Below are 24,281 nucleotides of genomic sequence, written 5' to 3'. Positions count from 1 at the left end.
TAATGGATCATCGATCATCATTTGTTTTTTTGAATAGAACATTTATACAAAAACAAAACAAACAAACAAACATTTAGTTTTACAAAAAATATTATGCAATAATCAAACAAAAACAAGATAACGAAAGAGACAGCAAAATAACCGTTTATTTCATTTCATTCCATTTTTTCATCGTTTTGGAAAAAATTCGTGGCCCAAGAGAGAGAGAGAGAGAGACGTTGGCCCATAACGATCCATCACATTCAATTTTTTTTGAATAGTTAGTTTGATTGGCCTACTACCACCACCATCATCATCATAATGTGACAATTTTTGAAACAACAAAATGAATCCTAATGATGATAATGATAATAATGAAATTTTGTTTTTTTATAACCATGGATACCAATGAAAAGAAACAAAAACAATAATTGTATTTTTTTTTTTTTTTTGAATTTCCGAATGTGTTTATATGTCAGTATGTCACTTTCGTATAATTAGTTATTTTTGTTTTTGTTTTTAATAAAAAAAAATTTATTCATAAAAAAAATTTAAAAAAATAATAAATAAAATTCATTTATAAAAATAGGATCAATAATTTCAATATTGATTAATAACGATAACGAAAATATCTTTCATTTAATTTACTTTTTGTTGATAATTGATAATCATAATTATCATTATCATCATTATCATCATCTAAATGATGATCACCATGAATTTGAAAATAACGTTCATCATATTTAAATTTTATTAATGGTTGTTGTTGATTAATTTTTGCTTTTGTTGTTGCTGTTGTTGATTTTAAATAATTTTGATTTGATTTAAAATTTTTCGGTAATGTAAATGTTACCATTGATGGTTTTTCACGTAATGATAATGATATTGTTGATATCGATTGTATCGATGATTGATCATCATCATCATCATTATCCAAATCTGATGATTGTTTTTTTACTATTTTTAATTTTTGTTGTTGTTGTTGTTGTTGTTGTCGATGTCTACTATTCAATAATCTCATACGTGAAACACCTATCTGTGATGAACATGATGATGTCATCTGTGATGATATATTCGATATTGTTGATGATGATAATGATAATAATGATGATGGTGATGATGGTGATTCAAATGTTTGATCATCATCATCAACAAAATCATCAATTTTTAATGATAATGGTCGTCGATTATGATTGAAATGATTATTATCATTATTATTCGTTTCATTCAATTTAATAATTGAATGAAAATTTCTTTCACTTGATGATCTTTTTATTAATTTCGATCGTTGTTGTTGTTGTTGATTTTGTTGTTGTTGTTGTCGTCGTCGTCGATGATTATTATTTAAATAAAATTGTTGACGATAAATATCATCATTTTCGAAAAGATTTTGTTGTTGTTGTTGTTGTTGTCGATGAATTTTTGATAAACCTGTTGTAGATGAAAAAATTGATTCAATACCTATTGGATATGGTTGTGAAATATTTGTTGTTGATAGAAATTTTTTTCGATCTTTTTCCGATATTTTTGGAAAATTTTCTGCATAGTTTTTTCTATCTTTTATCGATTTTCTATTATCAACATTTTTCGATGATGATGATAATGATGATAATAATCGACGTAAAGTTCCAGATTTATTTTTTGAATTTGAAGAATTCATCATTGATTGTTTCGTTTTCTTTTGCTGTTGATCATCGATTGATTTAATTTCAATTTTTGATGTATTTGCTAATGTAACCATTGTTTTACTATTTGAATTCAATGACAATGATGATTGTAATGATGGTAATGTTTGTGTTTGATTGTAATTATTATCAAGTTCTTGATCTTCAATCAATGTTGTTAATGATAATGTACTTTGTTGTTGAAAATGTTGTTTTTCCTGTTCATAACGATTATTACGATGATAACGTTCAATTAGTAATTTATTACGTTTTTTTTCCAATTGATAACGTAATGATTGTAAAAATGTAAATTTTGATTGATGAAAATTTGAATTTAATTGTAATACGGTACGATGTTCAGGTTTATTGATTGTTTGTTTATCTTCACCACCACCACCACCACCAACAATAATAACAGCAACATTTTCCGGTTGTGTCGTAACTGAATCAACATTAACCGATTCATCAATATCATTATCATTTTTTTGTGATTGTAATGTCATTGTTTGATCAACTGATTGTTCCAAACAATTATTTTCATTCAAAATAATTTTGTTAACAAAATTTCCATTCAAATCAGCACTATTTGAATATTTCTGTTGATTTGAATTTGTTTCGTTTTGAATTTGAATTTCATTCAATTTGGATTGTTCGTTTAATGTAGAATTTTTTTCCAAATCGGATCGTTGTTGTTGTTGTTGATATTTATCAATTTCAATCAATCGATCATCATCATTGTTGTTGTTGTTATTATTATTAATTTTATCTTCCAATAATTTTTGTAATTGAATAAGAATCTGAACAAAATCAATTTCCTTATCATTTTTGAGCAATTTAAAATCTTGATTTTTTGATTGTTGTTGTTGTTGTTGTTGCATATTTTGTAATGTTTGTAATAATTTTAATTCAATAATTTGTTGTTGTTGATTTTGTTGTTGTTGTTGATATTGTAACATTAATAACATTAACAATAAATTGTTATTTTTATTATCATCATCATCATCATTATTATTATTTTTGATTAACATTGTTGAATCAATTATTTTGGAATTTTCTTTAACAATTCTACGAATCATATTCTCTATCATCGAATATGAATTAGAATTGTCAGAATTTTCTTGAATTTTTATTTCATTCAGTAAATTCATATCATTATTATTTGTTATAATCAATGAAGATTTTGGTATTGAATGTTCCGCATGAATTTTTTCTTCAAGATTCTTGTTGAATTTTTCTTCATCTTCAAAAAATTTAACAGAATCTTCTTGTTCTATGATAATGGGTAATGATGATGACTGATCTTTTATATCCGTTGAAACTATGATTTCATTGATTTTATCTGGAATTTCATTTGAAATTGATTTTTCATCAGATTTTTTCACCTTTATTGAATTCATTGATGATTTTTTATTATTAAATTTTTCCAATATTTTAAATCGTTTTGGATTACATTCTTTTTCGACATCAACATTCTTTTTTGTCAATTTCATTCTTGTTGATTCTTTAGTAATTTTAGCAGTTGTTTTTGTTGTTGATGTTTTTAATGATTGTTTGGAATTTTTTTCCAAATTTGTTTCATGTACTTTTCGTATTGTTTCTTCAATTTTTTCGCCAATATTTTTAACATTTTTTGTTGGAATTTGTTTTTTATTTCCATTTGCAGGGTTACTTTTCGAAACGATAGATGGTGGTGGCAATGGTGCTTTTGGTTTTATTCTTCGTTTTTCATTATTGGATTTTTGTAAAATTGAATTTGATTTTGTTGTTGTCATCAATAATGGTGACGAATGTGATGAATGTTTACAATTTTGATGATATTTTGATTCGCCTGGTTTTTTTACAGGTGTTGTTGTCGTTGTTGTTTTTGATTCACTACGTATGATTGTTTTCGGTTTTGTAATCGATTTTTGAATAGAATTTTTATTCAAAACTTGTTGATTTTCTTCCGATATTTTTGATTGTTTTGTTATTTCATTGTCATTTGTAGAATCTAAGATTTCTTTATCGGATGATTTGATTTCTATTGATTTCGATTCAATCGGTAATTTTTTATTCAAATCTTTTAAAAGCAGTAAATAAGAAAATAAATCAGAAATTAGAAATTATTGAAAATTTTAAATCTTACCATTTTTCAATTCGGATGATGAATCAATTAGTTTTGGTTTTGGTGCTATAGTTGGCTTTGTAGATTTATCATCACCAACATCATTATTAGTATCATTCAAATCGATATTCATCGAAACATTATTATTATCTAATTCATTTTCATTATTTTTCTTCATTATTATTTTATCATCATTTGAAATAATACTTGTTTTTAATGTTAAATCAATTAGATTTGTATCCATATCAATATCATTATTATTTGTAGTTGTATTTATAATTGATTCATTTAATGATAATGGTTCGGATGAAATTTCCGAACACATTTCCCAATCTGAATCTTCTAAATAAATTGTACCATTATTGATTTGAAAATGTGAACGAACACATAATATTTTTGAATTTCGTTGTTCTTGCTGTTGTTTTTTAATTGAATCTTGTTGTTGTTGTTGTTGATTTTGTTGATTTTGATCATTCAAACTTGATTGACCAAAATATGATTCCAAACTTTTCACTGAAATTGTATCCAAATCATCATTGTTTGAATTTTTCAATTTTTGTTTAGTTGAATTTTTTATTTGTAAATTATTTTTATTTTCAACAAATGCAATACGATAATTATCGGTTAAATTTCGATTACCCGTCCAATTCATCGATGTTGTTGTTGTTGATGGTAATGTTTTCTGTTTTGTTGATTCAATTGATGATGATAATCGATGATTTGATGAATCAATTTGCTGTTGTTGTTGTTCGATTGATTTTAACTGACCACCACCAACATTAATACTTGACATTGTACGTTTTAATCTTGGTGGACATTTTGGTGGTTGTTGATTTTCATTTTCAGTTGTTGTTGTTGTTGTTGAAAGCATAAATTGTTGACTATTAAATAATCGATTTCTCATATCTTCTTCATGAAAACTATTTATTAAATTTTTATTTGCTTCTTCAATTAGATTTAATAATGATGTTAATGATGATGAACGTGATATTGTTGCTGTCTGTATAGCATCATTATCATTATCATCATCATCATCATTATCAAGATTATTATCTGAATCAGATTTTCTATCCAATTTTGTCATTTTAATTAAACGTTTAACATTTTGTAAACGATTTTGTAATAAATTATTACTATTATTAAATAATTTTCTTGCTCTACGTTTAAAACGACGTAATTTACGTCGTAAACGAAATTCTGTTAATGTTGGCCATGGTAAAAATTTTCCATATTCTTGTTGTAATTGTTGTGATGTACCATAGGTTAAATAACGATGATCATCTTGATTTGATAATGATTGTCCACTACTGGTAGATTGATAACCAGATGTTGAACATCCTAATGAATGATTTGAATCATTTGCTGTTGTTGTTATTGTTGACGTTAAATTAATCGGTAATGTGTTTCGTGTATTCATGGAATTTGTTGATTGATTTGAATTTTGTTGCCAAAATTTTTGTGCAAAACGTTTATTGTTGTTGTTGTTGTTGTTGTTGTTGTTGTTGTTTTTTCTATAAAATCCATTTTTCGAATTGTTTGATTTTTTATCATTCGATTGATTTAAAACCGTTAAATTTGGTACCGATATAGCTAATGATGATAATATTGAATTATTTTGATCAAACGATTTTGGTATCGATAAATTATCATCATCATTATGGATGGTTGATTCTGGATTTTGAAGAAATAAAAAAAAATTTATTCAACAAAAATTACAAATTGCAAAATTATTTACCTGAATCGGTTCGTTTTTCATATTGTTGTTGATCAGTGGAAATGTATTGACCAAAATGTTGAATAGTCGATGAAATTGTCAATTCTGAACAATTAGATTGATTATCAATCGAATCCATCGTTGATTGATAATTTGTAATTGATGATAAATTTTCTCTAGGTTTTGGAAACGTTATCATTGTAATTGGACGTTGTAATGTTGTTGTAGATTTTGGTTTCAATTTAGATTCGGTTGTTGATGTTGATGATATTGATGATGATGAATAATCGGACAAATTAATCGATTGATTATCATTTGAATCAAATTTCAATGTACCAAGACAATCAGATGAAGATGTTGATGATGATGATGAACAAGAATTATCATTATTATTATTTTTTGTTAATAAATTTGAAATTAAAATTAACTCGCTCAACGATTTTGATAACATTTTTTGATTATTATTTGATGTTATTGCCATACATGATGATGATGAATTTGATGATGATGATGATGATGATTTTTGTGATAATAATGATTCCGGTTGATTATATTGAAAATGTAATGATTGTGTAGAAATAGCCGACGACGATGATGATGATGATGATGATGAAAATCCATGATCATCATCGTTAGTTGTTGTTGAATTATTTTCAATTTTTTGCAACATTATTTGATCATTTTGATACAAACTTTTAATACAAAATGCTGTTTGTCGTTGTTGATCAAAATCAATTTAATTTGAAAAATGAACAAAAACAAAAAAATGTAATTTAATTTTCTCTTGTTTCACTGTCGATGATGGTAATGATGAATTTTCAACGTTTCAATCGTAAAGAGAGAGAATTTATCAAACAAGAGAAAACAGAAAATGATGATGAATCTTTCAACGATAATAATAATGTCGGTATATATGACTCATTTGGACATTTTTTTAAAAATATAATATGTTCTCTATATTCAAATGTGACAAAAGTCGATCCAAACTGGAAAATAAAAAATTTATATCCAAAATATGAAAAAATAACATTGAAAATCTTTTCGGTCTATGTGTGTGTGTGTTTCTACTTACAAGATAAATGAAAGTAAAATGGACACCCACACACAACAAACAAACAAACAAACAAACAAACAAACACAACATAAACATCAATTTATTTCAATTTTATATTTATATTTGGTCCTTGAATTTATAATGATAATGCTGATGATGATGATGGAAAAGGATACTGTTGACATACATAAACATTATATTAATAAGATTTACAAAAAATGAAGATTTACAACAACAACAACAACAACAAAATTATTTTGATGATGAAAAATCCATATTGGTCTGTTATATGGCCAACGATTTTTGATTATTAACAGAAAAATTTTTTTTGGATTATTTTTTTGGTCATTGACAATGAGGATTTGCCTTTTTGTTTTTTGTTTTAACTTTTTTTCTTGAAACTGTTTTTGGTCAAAAAAATAATAATAATAATAATTTATGAGAGAAACGGATGTGTTATTCGGTTACGAAATAGAAATTGAAATGAACAAAATGAATAACCAAACCCCATTTTTTTTTATATTCGACGACGACTATTTTGAGCTACCTTGGTTATAATTTATTTTTTGTTTTAATGAATGACTAATGATTATGTAATGTGTGAAATTGAAAAAATGATGAAAATAGAAATAAAAATGACAACCAAAGAAAAAATAAAAATAAAATCTAGGGTGTCATATCCGTTAAATAAGTTTTTTTATTGATTTTGAATTCTGTGTTTATTTTTTTTCAAAATCTCCCAATTATGGTATTTTTCTGTTTGGATGATCATAATTTAAATTAAATGATGATGATGATCATCATCATCATTAAGCTATTTCATCATTTCCACTTTTAAATTAATAAATTTTTCAAAAAAATCCATAACATCAAGTCCATTGTCCATCATCATCATTATCCTGCTGATATGATTGATGAACAAAAAAAAAGAACTGAATTAACTAAAAACTATGCCCATTCATGTGTTTATTATGTGTGTGTGTGGGTGGTTTTTTTTTTCGTTGTTGATCTTCTGAACAAACTAAATGCACAGCTAATGACATTACCATTTATGATATCGTTTTTCTTGTTGTTGTTGTTGTTTTTCATTAAAAAAATTTCAAATTATATTGATGGAAAAAATCTAATTTCATTTTAATTTCTGATCAATAAATCGATTTATCGATTTAATCTTTTTGGGGCCAAATTGTCCTTCAAATAAAATAAAATTTGTAATTTCCATTTGATTTGTATGTCATTGTCAGCAAACAAAAAAAAATGAAAACATTTATTTCCATTAGGGTTCAAAAACACATTCATCACCTGCTGGCCATGAATAAATTGTCATCATCATTGAAAACATTATACTTATTGATGGTGGTGGGTGGATGTTTGGATTGGACGACCTGATGGACAAACCATAATGATGATGATCTATTTAATTTGAAAATTTTCAAGGAAACGAACAAAAAAAATCTTTTCGTTTTATTTGGAAAATTTCTTTTTTTTCCTCAATGTCATCATCATCATTTGATGCCTAAAATAGTTTGACATTTTGATGATGATGATGTTGATGATCAGAATGAATTTTTTTCCTGATTTAATTCAATTCTATTGATGGTTTGTGTGTGGGAGTAGCCGGATGTTAATTGGTGAAAAACAAAAACAAAATAAAAAAAGTAGAAAAAATAATGTAAAATCCATAATCATCATCATCGGTAAAATTTCAGAATTTATTTTTTAAAAATTTGTTTTGAAATAGTAAAAATTTTCTGTAAAAAGTTTTAGCAAAGTGTAAAAATATTTTTTTAAAAACCAGATTTTAAAAAGAAAAATAATAAAAATTTTATCAGTCTCGATTGATTGATCAGTCCTGTTTGATAAAAAAATAAAATAATAGTGAAAATTATAGTGAAATTGATTCATTCATTACCCATTCACTAGGATCAACACCTTCAGCATCATCACAATTATTATTGGAAATTTCTAATGGTTCATCATCAACATGTGCAAAATATTGACAAAAATTTGCCGGAAATCCATTTGAATTATTATTATTTGCAATATTTTGACGTTGATTTACTATCGGATTATTTTGTTGACGTTTTTGTTTTTGTTCTTCTTGAAGTTTTTCTCGTATTGTTGAAAATGGAATCATATCTAATGGTTTTAGATTAATTAATGGATATTTTATTCCAGATAATTGTTCAGGATTTTTTAGTTGATTTAACCATTTCGAACTGGTAAATAATGGTTTTGAATAATCAGCTGTCGGTGGATAGATTTCATCATGAAAATATTCGGGCTATATTTATGAAAATCAAATTAAATTCAACTCAATACAACAAAAACAGGTAAATAAAAAAAAACTTACATGATTTCTTGGAACTCTATAACGAAATCGTTCAAATCCATTCATAAACATTCGTATACCGATAGCAATTTCACAATTACGTACACAACATTGTTTTCTAGGTAAAAAATCAATAGCCAAATGATTGGTTGGAAAACGATATGATTCTAATGGTTTGATTGATAAACATTGTTGTTCAACATCGTTTGATTTTGATGATGGATTCAATTCCAAACAAATAAAATGTACAGTATTTTCACCACGACCAGCTAAATATAAAATTCTTGTATCATCATCATAATATGGTGTTAAAAATGATGGTAATGATGACATATCATGCATAAATAGATATTGTAATTTATTTTCATTAAATAAATAGAATAAAATTTTACGATTTGAGGTTCTGCAATTTAAAACAAAAATCGATAAATATTCATTTGAATGATATGAATAAATAATCATTTTAACTTACTCTTTAGCAGTGACTAGTAAAATATTATCATTTAATGCCCAACATAAACGATTTGGATTTATACGATTTGGAAATTCAACAATCATATTATCATTGTTTTTATTTAAAGTTTGTTGTCGATCGCTAACATCTTTAACCATTAGATATTTTTCATTAAATGCAGCCAAATAAATACAACCATTTTGGAATCGATTCCATTGTATCATGCGTAATGTCAAAACATTATTATTATTACTACAATCGATAATTTTTTGTATAAATCGTTGTTCCAAATCCCAGATCATAATAAAATGATCGATTGAAGATGCTAATATATTTTTAGCCATTGGATGATATTGTATAGATGTTATCGATGTATGATGTAAATTTATATCGTTTGTGATTGCATTAAGTTCAAAATCAGGCTGTTCTAACATTAACATATCGGTTGAATTTGATTCGATTAAATTATTATAAAAATCCGATGTTATAGTAAAATGTTGAATCAAACCATCATTTAAACCGATAGCCAAACAATCCGAATCAAATGGATCCAAAGCAAAACAATTAATTTCAGTTGGACAATTAATATAACCAAGGCCATTATGTTCATCATAACCATTTGAATCAATAATCTTTATCGAAATTTGATTTAAACGATCACTACGAACAAATATTCCATATTTTTCATTGATATGAAAAAAATCAAAATTCAATGTACGTGATTGACTAATCGATGGCATTCCAGGTATAAGTTTACGATCATAGACAGATCCATCAATATATTTCAAATGATTAAAATCAATTAATCTTGAAACATTATCATCATCATTGATATTGTCATCTGATGATTTTGATTCAATTTTGTCGTCAGTTAAATTTTCCACTGGTTTATCACTAGTATCATCAATTATTTCACCAGAAAATTTTTGAAATATTTTCTGTTCATTTACACTCCAATATTGATCAAATTCTACGGGGAAATTTTCACCAAATCGATAAATTTCCGAAATATTTTGTTTATTCGGATCCAAATTAAGCCAATTGATACGATTTAATAAAGATATTTTTGATTCGAACATTTTTTGATCAATATTTGTATGTGGTGAAAATGTGGCAGGAAATTGTTTGTACGAAAAACTATCATTAAATGATGATGATGATGATGATTTTTTCGGTACATAATAACTGAATGGTAATAATGTTCCATCAGTAGTCAATATAATTAGACAATCAATTTGATTTTCATTCAAATTAACTGAACGTTTTGACATTAATGTTGAATCTAGAATTGGTTTACAATTTTCCGGTAATGTACAATAAGATTTTGGATTATCAAATGTATTGAAACGTTTTAAATCAAGATACATTTCATCAACAATTGAATGTACAATTGATTGTCCATTACGTAATGTTAGATAAACAATACCGGCATCCGAATCAAAACAAGGTAAATAAATATTTGATGGATTTTGACGATATGAACCACATTCAATATGTTGTAATATTGGTTGACTAAAATTACGAATATCATAGATTAATAAATTATTATTTTTACGTCGATCCAATAAACTGACCAATATATATGGTCGACTTTTTTGACCATCTAATGATATAATTTGTGAATGTGTTTCTTGCCAACATTGAATCGGTTGTGATCGTATTGTATCATTCGTTCCAATTGAACGTAAATCAATCATTGAAACAATTGATTCAGATTGTTTTGAATTAATTTGATTTGCAAAAATTGTCTGTCCAACATAATTAAAATTAAATGATGATACAATTTCATTATTCAAACATTTCCATTCGGCTATCGGATTATTTTGAATATTATTAATATCATATAATGATATTGATTGATTTGCAATTGAATTTGTTGCTAATTGTTCTTTCATTGTTGGATGAAAACGAAATCCATCCATAGAAATGTTTTCTTCAAAATTTAATTCTTTTGCCAATAAATTTGGTTTATTATTCAATTGAATTGTTTTAAAATCATCCAATGGAATAACCGGTAATCGAAGCAATTGTAATGAATTTGAATTTGAAACAGCCAATATATCATCGTTAAGTGGATGGAATGATAAATCGATGATATCGAAATTCGGTCGAACTGTAATATTATATTTGGAGAGAAAAAATACCTAAATTTATGCTAAAAACCATTCATTTTTAACAAATATTTACGAATAATTTCCAAAAGATGTTGATCAATTTTATCGTCAATGTTTTGTCCATTTTCTTTGAATGATTCACGAAAATTCCATGATGATCCAACAATGATTCGATCTATAATTTAAAAAATTTAGAAATTCCCAAAAAAAATCGAATAGAAAATAGAAAATCATTACTTGATGATGATCGATATGAATGTAGAAAACCACTAGTTGCAATTAAATTATGGCTAATTTTTTCCGTACGAAATGATGGTAATTGAAAATATCGATTCAAATATTTAAATGATTTTTTCGATATTTTACATTCAACATTTTTCCATGGATTTATCGATGAAAACATTTTGTCAAATTTAAAATTAAAATTTTTTTTTTAAATAAAAATTTGGGCGTCGGCAGCAGCTTTATTATATTATTATTGATTTCATTGACAATTTCTAACTGTTTTTTTCCGGATGATTAGTTTTTTTTATTTAAAAACAACAAAATTACAAACTTTGTAAATGACAATTTTATTTGAAAAATATTTTTGGGGTGCGTTCTTTTTCAAACAGCAATGCAATCATTCAACACATTCTATATAGTTGCCCAAAAAACAACAACAACAAATTGATTTTGTTTGTCAATAAGAATTCTTACCGAAGAAAATCCTGATACTCGCCGAAAACTTTACGGGAAAATTTCTATAAAAAAATATTGGGAGAAATTTTTTTTCACAAGGCACAATTTATTAATTTTTTTTTTTGGAAAATAACAACAAAACAATGTTAATAATGGAAATTGATTAAAAAAACAAAATAAAATAAAATTCAACATTGAATTCAACTGGCGAATTAGAAATTCGAATCTAAATTTTTTGTTTCGAAGCTTTGGTTTTATTTTTATTGCCAATCAATTCATCGATATCAATATCAAGATCATTATCTGGTGTTTTGACTTTGGAAAGCTGAAAAGTTATTAAAAAAAGAAATTAATTTAGATAAATTTTCTTATTCGATCAAAATTAAAGATTCAAATTACCTTGCCCGACATTTCGATACCAATTTCATCGAGAATTTTATTGACAACCAAATCCTGTTCTTGTTCATCATCCGAATCACCAAGTATATCATTCAATGATTCTTCCACTAAAATTGAAAAAAATCATTTGTGAAAAAATCATTTCTTACTTATTTGTTCATTGATACTTACTCATTTCATCCATCATATCCATTTTTTGATTTTCTTGAGCAAAATTTCTAAGAATTCCACCAAGTTGTTCCGGATTCATTTGTTCATTAGAAGCTTTCATTGCCTAATTATAATGATGAATAATTTAGAAAATTCAACAATGAAATTCAACTCTTACATCAGTACTACTGGCCATTGCGTTTGCCAATGCACTATTAGCTCCCATCATTTTAGTTTGCGAACCAATGGCGCCGATTTTTGTATTGGCCATCATATTTCGAGTTTTTTGCTGTCTAATCTGTACCAATTGTTTGGCCAACATTTTACAAGCTTGTGTTTGACCTTGCTTAGCTAATTGTTTAATTTGTAATTCTAGCTTTTTTTCTTCACGTTCCAATTCGGCATTACTACGTTGAACTTGACGTTGTGCCCGTGATATTTCACGTTGATTACTACGAGCAGCATCGGCTATATTTTTGTGATTCAAAGAAAAAAAACAAAATAAATTACCATTATCAAAAATGTTTAGATGAAATATGATCGATCAAATACTTTTCGATTCTTTTTTACCACCACCGCCAAACCAGCTCATTTTTCTATACTTATTGAATTCTATACCAAAAAATGTGAAATATTAAACAAACAAACTTGAAAAAAAAGGTAATGAGCAAGAAAACAAAACTCGGATTGTTTGAATGTTATTTTTGCTTAGTTGAACAATAAAATGAATGAAAAATAATGATGAAATAAAACATTCGAATCTATTTCGATCAAATCAAAACATTGATTCGAAACTATTTTAACTTGTTTGGTACAAATTTTTACTAAACCAAATGGAAGTGGTATATAATGGAATGGAATGTGAAATTTTTTTGTTTTCTGGTTGAACGTAGCAAAATACAGTAATCATTCAATTTCCTTATTTTTAGCTCATTGTATTGTATCCAGTATTGAGGATTCTATTCAGTGAACAAAAAAAAATCTACAGGATATTTTTCCAAATATATATCCTGATGTGATTATTATCAGAAATTTTGTTGTTGTTGTTGTTGTTGTTACAACGCCCAATAATAATCATCACCAAAAAAAATATTTTATAATTTTTAGTAAATTTTATTAATTTAGTAAATCTACAAAAATTAATTTCAACCGAAAATTCTTGTCTTTTTTTTCTGTAAAAATTTCTTTATTGTTGTATCGTTTTTTTCAAAATTTATTTTTAGATTTATAACAAATTCTTTCAAAGTTTATTTTTGCATCTTTATTTTTCAAATTCAAAAATTATCATGTACGTAATTTGCATTTAATATACGCCTCTTCTCTTATGGTGGCAACCACCACCACCACACCTCACAAAATTCTTTCAATTCGAATGTTTGTTTGTTTTTTGGTTGAATTCTCTACGATTGATATTTTTTTTTTAACTTTGTTTTTTTTGTTTGGTTCAAAGATAATAATGGATTTAGGATTAATCAAACCTGATAATGAATTGGATGGTTATCTAAAACAGGCAAGAAAATCTGATACTAAATATCGTTGGTTAATGATTATGATTGATCGTCAAAAATGTCAAATGATATTGAAAAATAAATCAAATAAACAACAAGATTGGCAACATGATTATCAATTATTTTATAAACAAATTGATCGTTCAGATAATCGTCCATTTTTTCTACTTATTCATCTTGATTCGAATAGTAAGTTTGATTTAACTAAAACAAAAAACTAATGATAGATTTATTTAAAATTTTACAAAGATATAAATTGGTTATTGATACATATGTCACCACCGCAGTCGGATGTAAAACAAAAAATGGTTGCAGCATCAACAAAAACAACATTAAAAAATTCATTTGGTACACCATTGATTACAATGGATTTATTTATCGAAGATTTTGATGATCTTAGTTTGGAAAAAATTTTCCATGAAATTCAATGTCGACAACATGATAAACGACAAATACAAACATTACAAGAATTAGAACAACAAAAACAACAAGAATTAGAAGTTATGCATAAAATTCAACATTGGTAAAAAATGTTTTTTTTTGTTTGATTATTAATTCGATCAATTTAATCATCATCATTATCATTTTAGCCATTTAGGTCGTTCAGGTGGTGCATTACATTTTGATTGTTTATTAGATGAAATGGCTGAAAATGAAATCGGAAAATTTCAACAAAAACAAAATCAATATTGTTGTTTACGTTTTATTATGTCAAATGATTATTCACAAGTAATATTTGATGGAAAATTAACATTAACTGATTATCCATTATTAGCAAAATGTTGGAATTATCAACAATTCGAACAACATGATCAAATATTATTACCACAAAATTTTCAACCTGGTTATATTGTATTTCGTTTTCGTCATCAAAATCCATTGAATGAAATTAATGATAATAATGAACCCATCGAACGTTTTATTATGATTAGCTATGTACCAATCGATAATACATTACCGGCTAAATTAAGATTTTCATATTCGGTTAATCTAAATTCAATGATTGGAAAATTGACTAATAAATTGGATAATCAATTAAAATATTTTGAAGCAGATTCATTAAATGAAGTAACTGTTAAACGAATATTTTTCTTATTATATCCATCATTAGATATGGATCTATCCGTACAAAAACAATCAAACGAAATGGCACCACCATTAAAATTTGATAAACCAATTGCAAAAGGTCGTGGTCCACGTCGTATGATTCGTTGACGATTGCAACAAGCAAACAAACAAACAACAACAATTTATTTTATTTTATTTCAAAAAAAACATGATTGATTGATTGTAAAACCAAAAACAAAACAAAAAAAAAAAACTTTGTCCAAATTATTACAAATTTTTTTTAAAATTATTTTTATTAATTATAATTATAGATATTATATAATTAACAGTTTGTAAAAGAATTAATGATAAAAGATTGATTGATTAAATTGGAAAAAAAATCTTAATTCATTTTGGGAAAATATTAAGAAATTACAAATTTTTTTTTTTGTTTTTCTCTTCAAATAACAATAACATACATATGATGTATACGAATATTCGAATGGGAAACATGGACACATTTTTTATTTATTAGGAAAATTGGATTTTGGAAAGGACATTTTTGTTCAATAAAATCCAAAAAGGAAAACAGTAAACAAACGAAAAAAAAAAAATAATATTTATCATTATAATCTCTTACTTTCACTTTTTCTTATGAAATCTTTTTGTTTTTCCATTTTTCTTTTTTTGATTGTATAACAATGATGGATGGAAATTATAACAAACATGACAGGTATGTAAATGGAACATTAACAACAACAACAACAAAAATATATCCAGAATTAAAGAATCATTAATAATGATAATAACAATAATTTTCGGAATAATGATTTGGGGAATATTTTATCGATCAATTTTGAAGGAAAAAAAATAACAATAATTGGATTTTTGATACATTTAGATAAAATGTATCGGGCATTTTGGCAATATTAATTTTTATTTTTGGCACTCCACCAATCGATTAAGATTTGGAGAGGAAAAATGGCGAGGAAAAATCTGAGAAAATTCTTGTCTAAAATTATGAAGCTGCTGTCGATGTAGATGATGATGATAATGTGGTTGCGGTGGCATTGGTGTTGCTGGTGGCTAATGATAAATCATTTAATGTTGTTGTTGTTGTTGTTGACGATAAATTATGTTCATGATTCATTTGAATTATAATTGAACAAATTTTATTTGGATCAGTTTCATTTGGCATTTGTATCATTGCATTATAAACAATATCCGATGGAAATAATGATGATAAATGATAATAAATTTTTGATCGTATTTCATTAAATTGTTGTTGCTGTTGTTGATAATGATTATTATTATTATGATTATGATGAAGAGGAATTTGATCATCGATTAATGCAGCTGTATTTGAATTCAATCGATTTAAACCGGATTGATTAATTTTGAATGATGTAATTTGTTGTTGTTGATGATAAGGTGATTGTTGTGATGATTGTTGATTTGGATGATTTTGTTGTTGTTGTTGTTGTAAAATATAATGTGATGATGATGTTGGATGATCTAATGTATTGGTGGCGGCAGTGCCTGTATTCAAAAATAAATTTTAAAAAATTAATAATTTTACTAAAATTCAATTGGAAAATACCTATTGAAATATTGTTTAAAATATCATTCGATGATGATGATAATGAATGTGATTTAATCATTAATGGTTTATGATTATGATTATTTAATGATTGTTGTTGATAATTATGATGATGATTATGATGTTGATTATAATGAGAAAATTGATTATTATTATTATTGGCAGAAAGATTATAGGAATTATTTTGTCCATTTGCATTTACAGTTGTTAGTAAATTTGTTCGACATGATGATGTGGATGCGGATGTCGTTGATGATGTAGTCGATGGTGATTCATTCAATGAATTTCGAATGGAATTATCTCCATAACAAAATGATAATGTTGCCATTGAATTGGATAATGTTTGTAATAATAAACCATTATTATTATTATTATTATTATTATTTACTTGACCATGATGAAGATGATGATTATTATTATGATGTCCACCGATTATCATATTCCAACTTTTTGTTTGTGATAATTTTTCTTTATTTTCTGTTGTTGATTTTGGAAAAAGATTCGGTAATCGTGGATCAGCATCCGAATATAATGTTAATTGTCGTTCTAATTTTCGATGTTTTTGTTGATTATTATTAACATTAACTAACGTTTTATTCATTGATCCTAATGATTGTTGTTGTACATTATCATTCAAACGATTTCGTTGCGATTGTTGTTGTTGTTGTTGATTTTTATCTTGAAGATCGATTGAAACACTAGATTTTGTACGAAATAATGTTGTTTTCTTTGGACAAGACAACACCATTCCAGATGATGATCCTAATCCACCCGATATAATCTGATTATCCATACTTGACCAAATATTTGATAAATTATTATTTGAATTTGATTGTAAATTTTTCATTCCTTGATTATTTAATGGTAAACTTTTTAATGTTCGAAGTTGTTTATTATTACTATTCGATGTTGTTGTTGTTGACGATGATGATGATGATGATGATGATGGTAATGATGAATTTGATAATGATAATGATGTTGTTGTTGATAATTGTTGTTGTTGTTGTTGTTGTCGTTCAGGATGATAATATTTACATTTATTACCGTATGTACATTTTTTATCATATGGACAAATTTTATTAAATTTGGCAATATTTCTAACATTTTCTAATGATAATGGTTTGGATAAAAATTTATCTAATGATGGTCCACGTGGTCCAAGTGGATCATCAGGTGGCATAAATTCATCATCAACAAATAAATACATTAATAAACGTTCATCAACAAGTTTTTTATAATCATTATTTTCGATAACTAAATCACGATAAAGATCATTCGATACAATAATACCATCATTTTTTAATGCATGATTCAATATATAACGATCATCATATGGTGCTAATATACGTCCGGATACCGATCTTGATGGTGTAAAATGTAATAAACCATCTTGTTCTAATTTTAATAATATTTCACGATCTAAAAATAAATTAAAATAAATAAATTCATTAATTGTTTGAAACAAAATCTTTATTTTAAATTTAACCTATGACAGGAAGATCAAAATCAGCATTTGGTGATTTTCTCCATGATGGTACAAAAATGGCTATATTTTGATGGCCACGTGATTTAAACCAATCAACACAAAGTTCAATACCACGACAAGAAAAATTTTTCTGTTTTCCATGACTTTTTTTTTGGGAAAATGTAAAAACGTAATTAGAAAAATAATTTTTTCAATTTCAATTTTTTTTTGTCATCATTGCACTTACTTAACAGCAACATTACTTCCATCAATAACAATCGAACGTAATTCAATAGAATTACTATTTCCACTTGAATTGTTTCGATTATTTGAATTAGTTAAATTTCCATTTTTATTGATATTGTTTGATGCAGGTGATACGGCGGATGTAGCGGCAGTTGATGATGATGATGATGATGATGACCCAATCACTGGACTTGATAAAGTTTTACCAACCGTTGATTTACCACCACCATTATTAGATGAATTACAATTCAATAAAATTGATGATGAAATTGAATATCCAAGCGGTTGATGATGATAATTTGTCAATTGTTGTTGTTGTTGATTATTTAAATTCAATTGTAATGGATTTGTATTTTGTTTCATCATCATCATTAAATTCATATTCGTTGTTGTCGATGATGATGATGATGATGATAAATTAATTAATTGTGCTAATAATTCATTTTGTTGACAATCAACACCTAATAAATCAATTGCTTGACAAACTTGTTGTTCGGAATAGCCAAGTTTTTTTGCAAATTTTATTTTCATTTCAAATTCGGCAGATTTTTTCTGATTTTCAATCATTGTTGTTGTTGTTGGTGGTGTTTGTGTTGTTGTTGTTGTTAAAATAGGATGATTATCAATATTATTATTATTATTATTGGTAAACATTTGTCTTGTAACATATTCTGAATATTCTTGTGATAATGTTTCTGATGATGTACGATCAATTTCGGCATGTTGTTGTTGAGATTGTTGTTGTTGTTGTTGTTGTTGTTGCCAATTTTGTTGTTGTTTTTTAGATTTACGTTTCTTTTTATGATGATTATTTCGATTTGATTGTTGTTGCTGTTGTTGTTGTCGATTTGATATCATCATCATTGTTGTTGTTGCTTGAGAATCATTTGACATAAATAAATCATTATTATATAATGATGATGATGATATCTGTTGTTGTTGTTGTTGTTGAATATCGTTTTTGTTGTTATTCATAATTATTGTTGTAGAATTTTGATTATTTGGTTGAAATTTTCCCAACAAATCAATTGAATCAGTTTCTTGATCAGGTGTCGTTGAATTACCTGAATCAATAAGATCGGTAACTAATTTTCTTAATTCACTATTTTGTGATGATTCTGGATCAGAATCATAGCTTGAATCAACACCACCATTACCACCATTATTACTAACAACATTCATTATTGATGTTTCATGTTGAATAGTATCTATTTGATTATCATTTATCGACCAAATTGAATTAATTAATTGATTTTGATGATGATCGAATATTTTTGAAATTGGTTCCATCATAGTTTGATTATGATGACCATGATCAATATTGACCGATGATGATGTTAACATTGTTGTTGTTGCTGTTGTCGATGTTGCTGTTGTCGATGTTGTTATTAATTTTTGTTGTTGATCATTGACAGCCGATGAAATAATAATATCATCAACATTTGGATTTAAGTAATCATCATTATTATTACAATGATTTATTTGTTTTTTGTTGCTTAGCATTAATCGTTTATTATTATTATCAATATAATTAAATTTTTTACAATCATTATTATCATTATAATTATCCGGATGTGTTATTTTTTCATTATCATCTTCATCATCGATATCATCTTCATCTTCATTTGATGATGATGATGATGATGATGATGATAAATCTTCATCACCATCATCATTATCATCATCATTACTATCATCATCATAATCTGAATGTCTGATTGATGATGTTATCAATGTCCTGGTCTTTGATTGTGTTGTTGTTGTTGACACTTTTGATTTTGACTGATTATTATTATCATTAACATTTTCAATTAAAATTGTTTCTTGATCAAAATTCTCCATTGATTTTTTTGTTGTTGTTGTTGTTTATTATTATTAGTAGATAAAATTGAATCTAAAATTGACGTAAAAAAAAGTGAAAGAAAAAAAAACATTCATTCAATCAATCAATACATTCCGAAAAGAATTCCAACAAACAAACAAAATAAAATTATCAACACGGATCTATTTTATGTTTGTGTTTAGCGTTTAGTTTATTTTTCTTTGTGTTTGTGGCGTGGGTTATGATCCATATTATCAACAAAAAAAATGAAATGATCATCATCTTAAAACTTTGACTACTATAACTAATAACAAACTATTTGTGCAAAATAGATTTTACTTTCTATTTTACTTTTTTTTTCTCTGATTATATAAATGATTTCAATAACAAATAAGAAGAAAAAAAACACATTAATGAAAGCAACAGTGGAAAAAACCAAACGACAAGCAACAACAACAACAACAAAAATAATAAGCTTATATGACGACATTTAGGCTATAAATTATAAAATATCAAAGATCCGGTTTTAGATTTCTATTGGATTTTTTATATTTCTATTTTAGTGTTTGATTAGTGGTTAATATGCTAACCAAAAAAAAAAAGTGCTGACAAAAACTTTATAGAAAATCATCATTATTAACATCATTGAAATGAGAGCCACAAAAAACAAAAACAGAACGAAAGAGTTCAAAAAAATATCTAAATTCTTTTGGATCAGTTTTCCAAAAAAGATCCTGGTTTGATTTCTTTGATTAGCACATTCCTTAATGATAATGATTTTAATGATAAAAAATGGAAGAAAGAAAGATATAATCATTTCCAAATGAATGTCATTATGAAAAAAAATAGCCGGATCTTGTTGTGTCCATATTACACACTGTGTGTATACACTTGTGTGTGAGAAATTATCATTTAAAAAAAAATTAGATTTTGTATAATCTTGATTTAGATAATGATGATGATGATGAGTAAATTAATCATATGATAATCAACGTTATAAATTTTTTTTTATAACTTTTTTTTCTGATAATTAAAAATTTTTGGGGTTTAATTTTATGTGTGTTGCTCGAACAAAAATCAAATAACATGGTTTATGCATGATAGAAAACAGAAACCGGAATAAATTTGAATATTGAAACAAAAAACGATTATGTAAGCGATTAATCAACAACAAAAAAAAACTAGAGCAATTTTTTTTCTTTGGTAAAAAAAGGACAAGTGTTATGAATTATGTTTCCCCGGTGGAAGTGTATCGATAATCGATAATATCAAATAAATGAATTTTGTTTTGAAAAAAAAGAAAATCATAATTTTGTTTTGGAAAAACATTGGAAAACAGAAAACTAAAACAAAACAGGATATTAATAATCAATGGAAAAAAGAAACGATAATCAAATCAAAATTGATTGATTTTTTTGATAAGAAATTGGGTAATAATTATAGTGACATAATGATAATAATCCATTTTTTGTTTTTTTTTACTTAAAAAAAATTAATGAATGAAATTATAAATGAAATACTTACAATGTGGACATATTTTTTTTTGCTTGGTTAATGTTATTTGAAATTCAATGAAAGAAAAGGGTTATCTTTTTAATATATTGGTTCGTTTTTTTTTGGTGGAGAAAAGCTCTTGAAAAAATTAAATAATTATAAAATTTTTTTTTATTTATTCATTAAATAGATAATAATAATAATAATAACAAACGAATATAACGATTGGTTATATAATCAAATATGGATATGACGTCAATTGATGCCGTCAAATAGATTCTATATTCTTTAATTCTATATATAGAATATATATAGAATATCTAGAATATATGTCAAACACAGACACACACACAGAGAGAGAATATTATTATTTTGATAATAAAATTGAATTCTTCATTTTGGGGTCTGGGGTAGATATAGAATTCTTTATTCATTATTTTCGGTTGTTGCTAGAATTCCAGAGAAAAAGTTCCAATGTATTTTTGGTTTGATTTTTTTTCTGTGTTGTATAAATGAATGTGTGTCATCAGCGACACACAGTCTCAGAAAACTTTATTTGATCCAAAAAAAAAATTCCAAAGAAAATAATGATAAAGGAAAAGAAATGGGAAGAAAGTAAATAGAGAGAGAAAGAAAACAATATTTTCATTTTCATTGAATTTGAATTGAGTTTATTTTTATCACAATCGAATATGATGGATATCAATTTCATTTTTTCTTTTGATGAATGCAAATCATCAAAATAAGATAACTATTTTGACAAGTATTATTTCTTGAAAATGGCTATTTAACATATGAATTTTTTGTTGTTTTGTTTATGTTTTTTTTTCATCGAAAATAACAACAACAACAAATCCATGGATTTCTGCAGAATCCAATTGGAATATAGATTATACTCGTGCGTCGACTCAAAAAGAATGCTTTTTTGATTGTTTTTTTTGAATCAAAATAAAATTCGGAATTGAAAAAACTACCGGGATACTTCATTTATTGAAAAAAATATCAAAAAACAAAAAAAACTTACCGGTTTATTTTTTGATTGATTAAAAGAATAGAAAAAGAATTGGCAGTTGATTTATTGATTTAGAAGAAGAAGAAAAAAAAATCTTTCAGGTAATCTTTGGATCCAAAACAAACAAACAAAAAAATATCAGAAAGAATCAACAACCATCACCATCATCATCGATAACAACAACAGCAACAAACGATAACAACAACAACAACAAATGAAACACAGACGACAAATGAAAACTAAAAACTCAAAATCTTTTCGTTTTCTGTTTTTGGCCCATTGAAAATATCTCTTAAAGAATTCTATTTAAAGAAAAATGCAAAGAGATTGGTCATCATCATCAACATTCGTTGATCATCGTTTGAAGCACACACGCTAATGCAACATAAACACACACTTGATTGAAGCCAATTGCTAGTGGTCCAGATTTCCAATTTTCCTTTTTCTACTTCTTCTACTTTCTTCCAATCAAACTTGATTTTTTTTTTTTTTTTGGTTTGGTTTTGGTTTGTTGATAGATATACACACACTGTGTAATAGAATTTCCTACAGTCAAAACTCGAATGTCGAAATTCTACATTCAAATTTGATTTGGCCAAATCAAAAAAAAACTAGGGAAATTTGATGCTTCTGTTTTTTTCCCTGATTATCATTAAAGAAAAACAAAAGATTTTCAATATTCTGTTGTTGTAGTTAGTAGATTGAATCCTGTTTTTTTTTTTGTTGTTGCAAATTTCAAGGTAAACAACTGATTTTAGCCAAAAAAAAAAAACCGGTAGCTTTCGTTTCGTTTCAAATGGTTATGGTGATGTTAAATTATATTTATGGTTTGAATATAGAAGAAAATATCGTTTATCCAAAATGATTGATTGATTGATTTTTTTTTGATTTTAAAATTTTTAGATTATCGATGATGATTTTAAAGAAACGCGTTTTCAACTAGCGAATAAAAACCAGGAGAAAAAAACAAAGGTTACCACCATCAATATTATGTGTGTGTGTGTGTGAAAATGGAAAAGGTCAGAATCGTGATCAACTTGTTAGAATAGATTGAATTATTTTTTCATCTTCAAAAATCAAAAATCACGATTAAAAATAAAGAAAATCAAAAGTGTAAATGATAACCTGGCTACCTGTATTGACCAAAAAGAAATGAAGATCATCATTCTAAAAATCATTCTGAATCTAAATTGTTCCAGGATCTAAATCTTTTTATTTTCTAAATATTTGGTGAGGTGAAAAAGTGATCAACAATTTTAAAATTTGAATTTTTTGTTTTTTTGTTGTTTGTTGTTGAAGATAAGACGAAAACGATGAAAAAAGCAGCAACAACAACAAAACCAAACCTAAAAGAATAGAGAAAAAAATCATTTTCAGTTTTTTTTTTGCTATTTTCATGCCTTCAAGCTATTTTTACCTGTGTGTGAACAAAACCAAAAAAA

The 24,281-nt window shown here is 26.0% G+C and overlaps 5 protein-coding genes across 9 annotated transcripts; 1 reads left to right on the top strand and 4 right to left on the bottom strand.

The window, feature by feature from the left end:
• Window positions 1–589: 589 nt before the first annotated feature.
• Window positions 590–5,792, bottom strand: LOC113789563 (uncharacterized). Its single transcript, XM_075819984.1, has 3 exons — window positions 5,483–5,792; window positions 3,769–5,418; window positions 590–3,702 (listed from the first exon to the last, which is right to left on the bottom strand). The coding sequence occupies exons 1-3, from the start codon at window positions 5,658–5,660 to the stop codon at window positions 590–592; spliced, it is 4,941 nt and encodes a 1,646-aa protein (XP_075676099.1). The 5' UTR covers window positions 5,661–5,792.
• Window positions 5,793–8,206: 2,414 nt separating this feature from the next.
• LOC113789578 (coronin-B-like) lies at window positions 8,207–12,122 on the bottom strand. 2 transcript variants are annotated; one of them, XM_075820151.1, is made up of 7 exons: window positions 11,972–12,122; window positions 11,653–11,916; window positions 11,489–11,590; window positions 9,320–11,414; window positions 8,869–9,250; window positions 8,428–8,799; window positions 8,207–8,367 (listed from the first exon to the last, which is right to left on the bottom strand). In XM_075820151.1, exons 2-7 carry the CDS (start codon window positions 11,816–11,818, stop codon window positions 8,362–8,364), a joined length of 3,123 nt encoding a protein of 1,040 aa, XP_075676266.1. In that variant the 5' UTR covers window positions 11,819–11,916; window positions 11,972–12,122; the 3' UTR covers window positions 8,207–8,361. The 2 variants fall into 2 exon arrangements, with proteins under 2 accessions (XP_075676266.1, XP_027194935.2); XM_027339134.2 differs by having other exon boundaries at window positions 11,653–12,122.
• A 79-nt stretch (window positions 12,123–12,201) lies between these two features.
• Window positions 12,202–13,422, bottom strand: CHMP2B (Charged multivesicular body protein 2b). Its single transcript, XM_027339146.2, has 5 exons — window positions 13,198–13,422; window positions 12,824–13,113; window positions 12,667–12,769; window positions 12,496–12,602; window positions 12,202–12,421 (listed from the first exon to the last, which is right to left on the bottom strand). The coding sequence occupies exons 1-5, from the start codon at window positions 13,235–13,237 to the stop codon at window positions 12,323–12,325; spliced, it is 639 nt and encodes a 212-aa protein (XP_027194947.1). The 5' UTR covers window positions 13,238–13,422; the 3' UTR covers window positions 12,202–12,322.
• A 198-nt stretch (window positions 13,423–13,620) lies between these two features.
• On the top strand, window positions 13,621–15,607 carry twf (twinfilin actin binding protein). 3 transcript variants are annotated; one of them, XM_027339141.2, is made up of 4 exons: window positions 13,621–13,933; window positions 14,096–14,342; window positions 14,403–14,676; window positions 14,744–15,607. In XM_027339141.2, the coding sequence occupies exons 2-4, from the start codon at window positions 14,102–14,104 to the stop codon at window positions 15,366–15,368; spliced, it is 1,140 nt and encodes a 379-aa protein (XP_027194942.1). In that variant the 5' UTR covers window positions 13,621–13,933; window positions 14,096–14,101; the 3' UTR covers window positions 15,369–15,607. The 3 variants fall into 3 exon arrangements, with proteins under 3 accessions (XP_027194942.1, XP_027194943.1, XP_075676268.1); XM_027339142.2 differs by having other exon boundaries at window positions 13,922–14,019; XM_075820153.1 differs by lacking the exon at window positions 13,621–13,933 and having other exon boundaries at window positions 13,954–14,342.
• On the bottom strand, window positions 15,570–23,214 carry LOC113789565 (uncharacterized). 2 transcript variants are annotated; one of them, XM_075820149.1, is made up of 6 exons: window positions 22,852–23,214; window positions 21,858–21,965; window positions 18,513–20,405; window positions 18,287–18,429; window positions 16,801–18,219; window positions 15,570–16,739 (listed from the first exon to the last, which is right to left on the bottom strand). In XM_075820149.1, the coding sequence occupies exons 3-6, from the start codon at window positions 20,351–20,353 to the stop codon at window positions 16,219–16,221; spliced, it is 3,924 nt and encodes a 1,307-aa protein (XP_075676264.1). In that variant the 5' UTR covers window positions 20,354–20,405; window positions 21,858–21,965; window positions 22,852–23,214; the 3' UTR covers window positions 15,570–16,218. The 2 variants fall into 2 exon arrangements, with proteins under 2 accessions (XP_075676264.1, XP_075676265.1); XM_075820150.1 differs by lacking the exon at window positions 21,858–21,965.
• Window positions 23,215–24,281: the final 1,067 nt, after the last annotated feature.

Source organism: Dermatophagoides pteronyssinus, unplaced genomic scaffold, assembly GCF_027571235.1.
Source record: "Dermatophagoides pteronyssinus isolate colony J.1.1.1.1 unplaced genomic scaffold, Derpt_VIB-CSIC_2022.12 sq0005, whole genome shotgun sequence".
Taxonomy (NCBI): domain Eukaryota; kingdom Metazoa; phylum Arthropoda; class Arachnida; order Sarcoptiformes; family Pyroglyphidae; genus Dermatophagoides; species Dermatophagoides pteronyssinus.
Note: the sequence above shows the minus strand (reverse complement) of the source record. Positions and strands in the feature narration are given on the sequence as shown.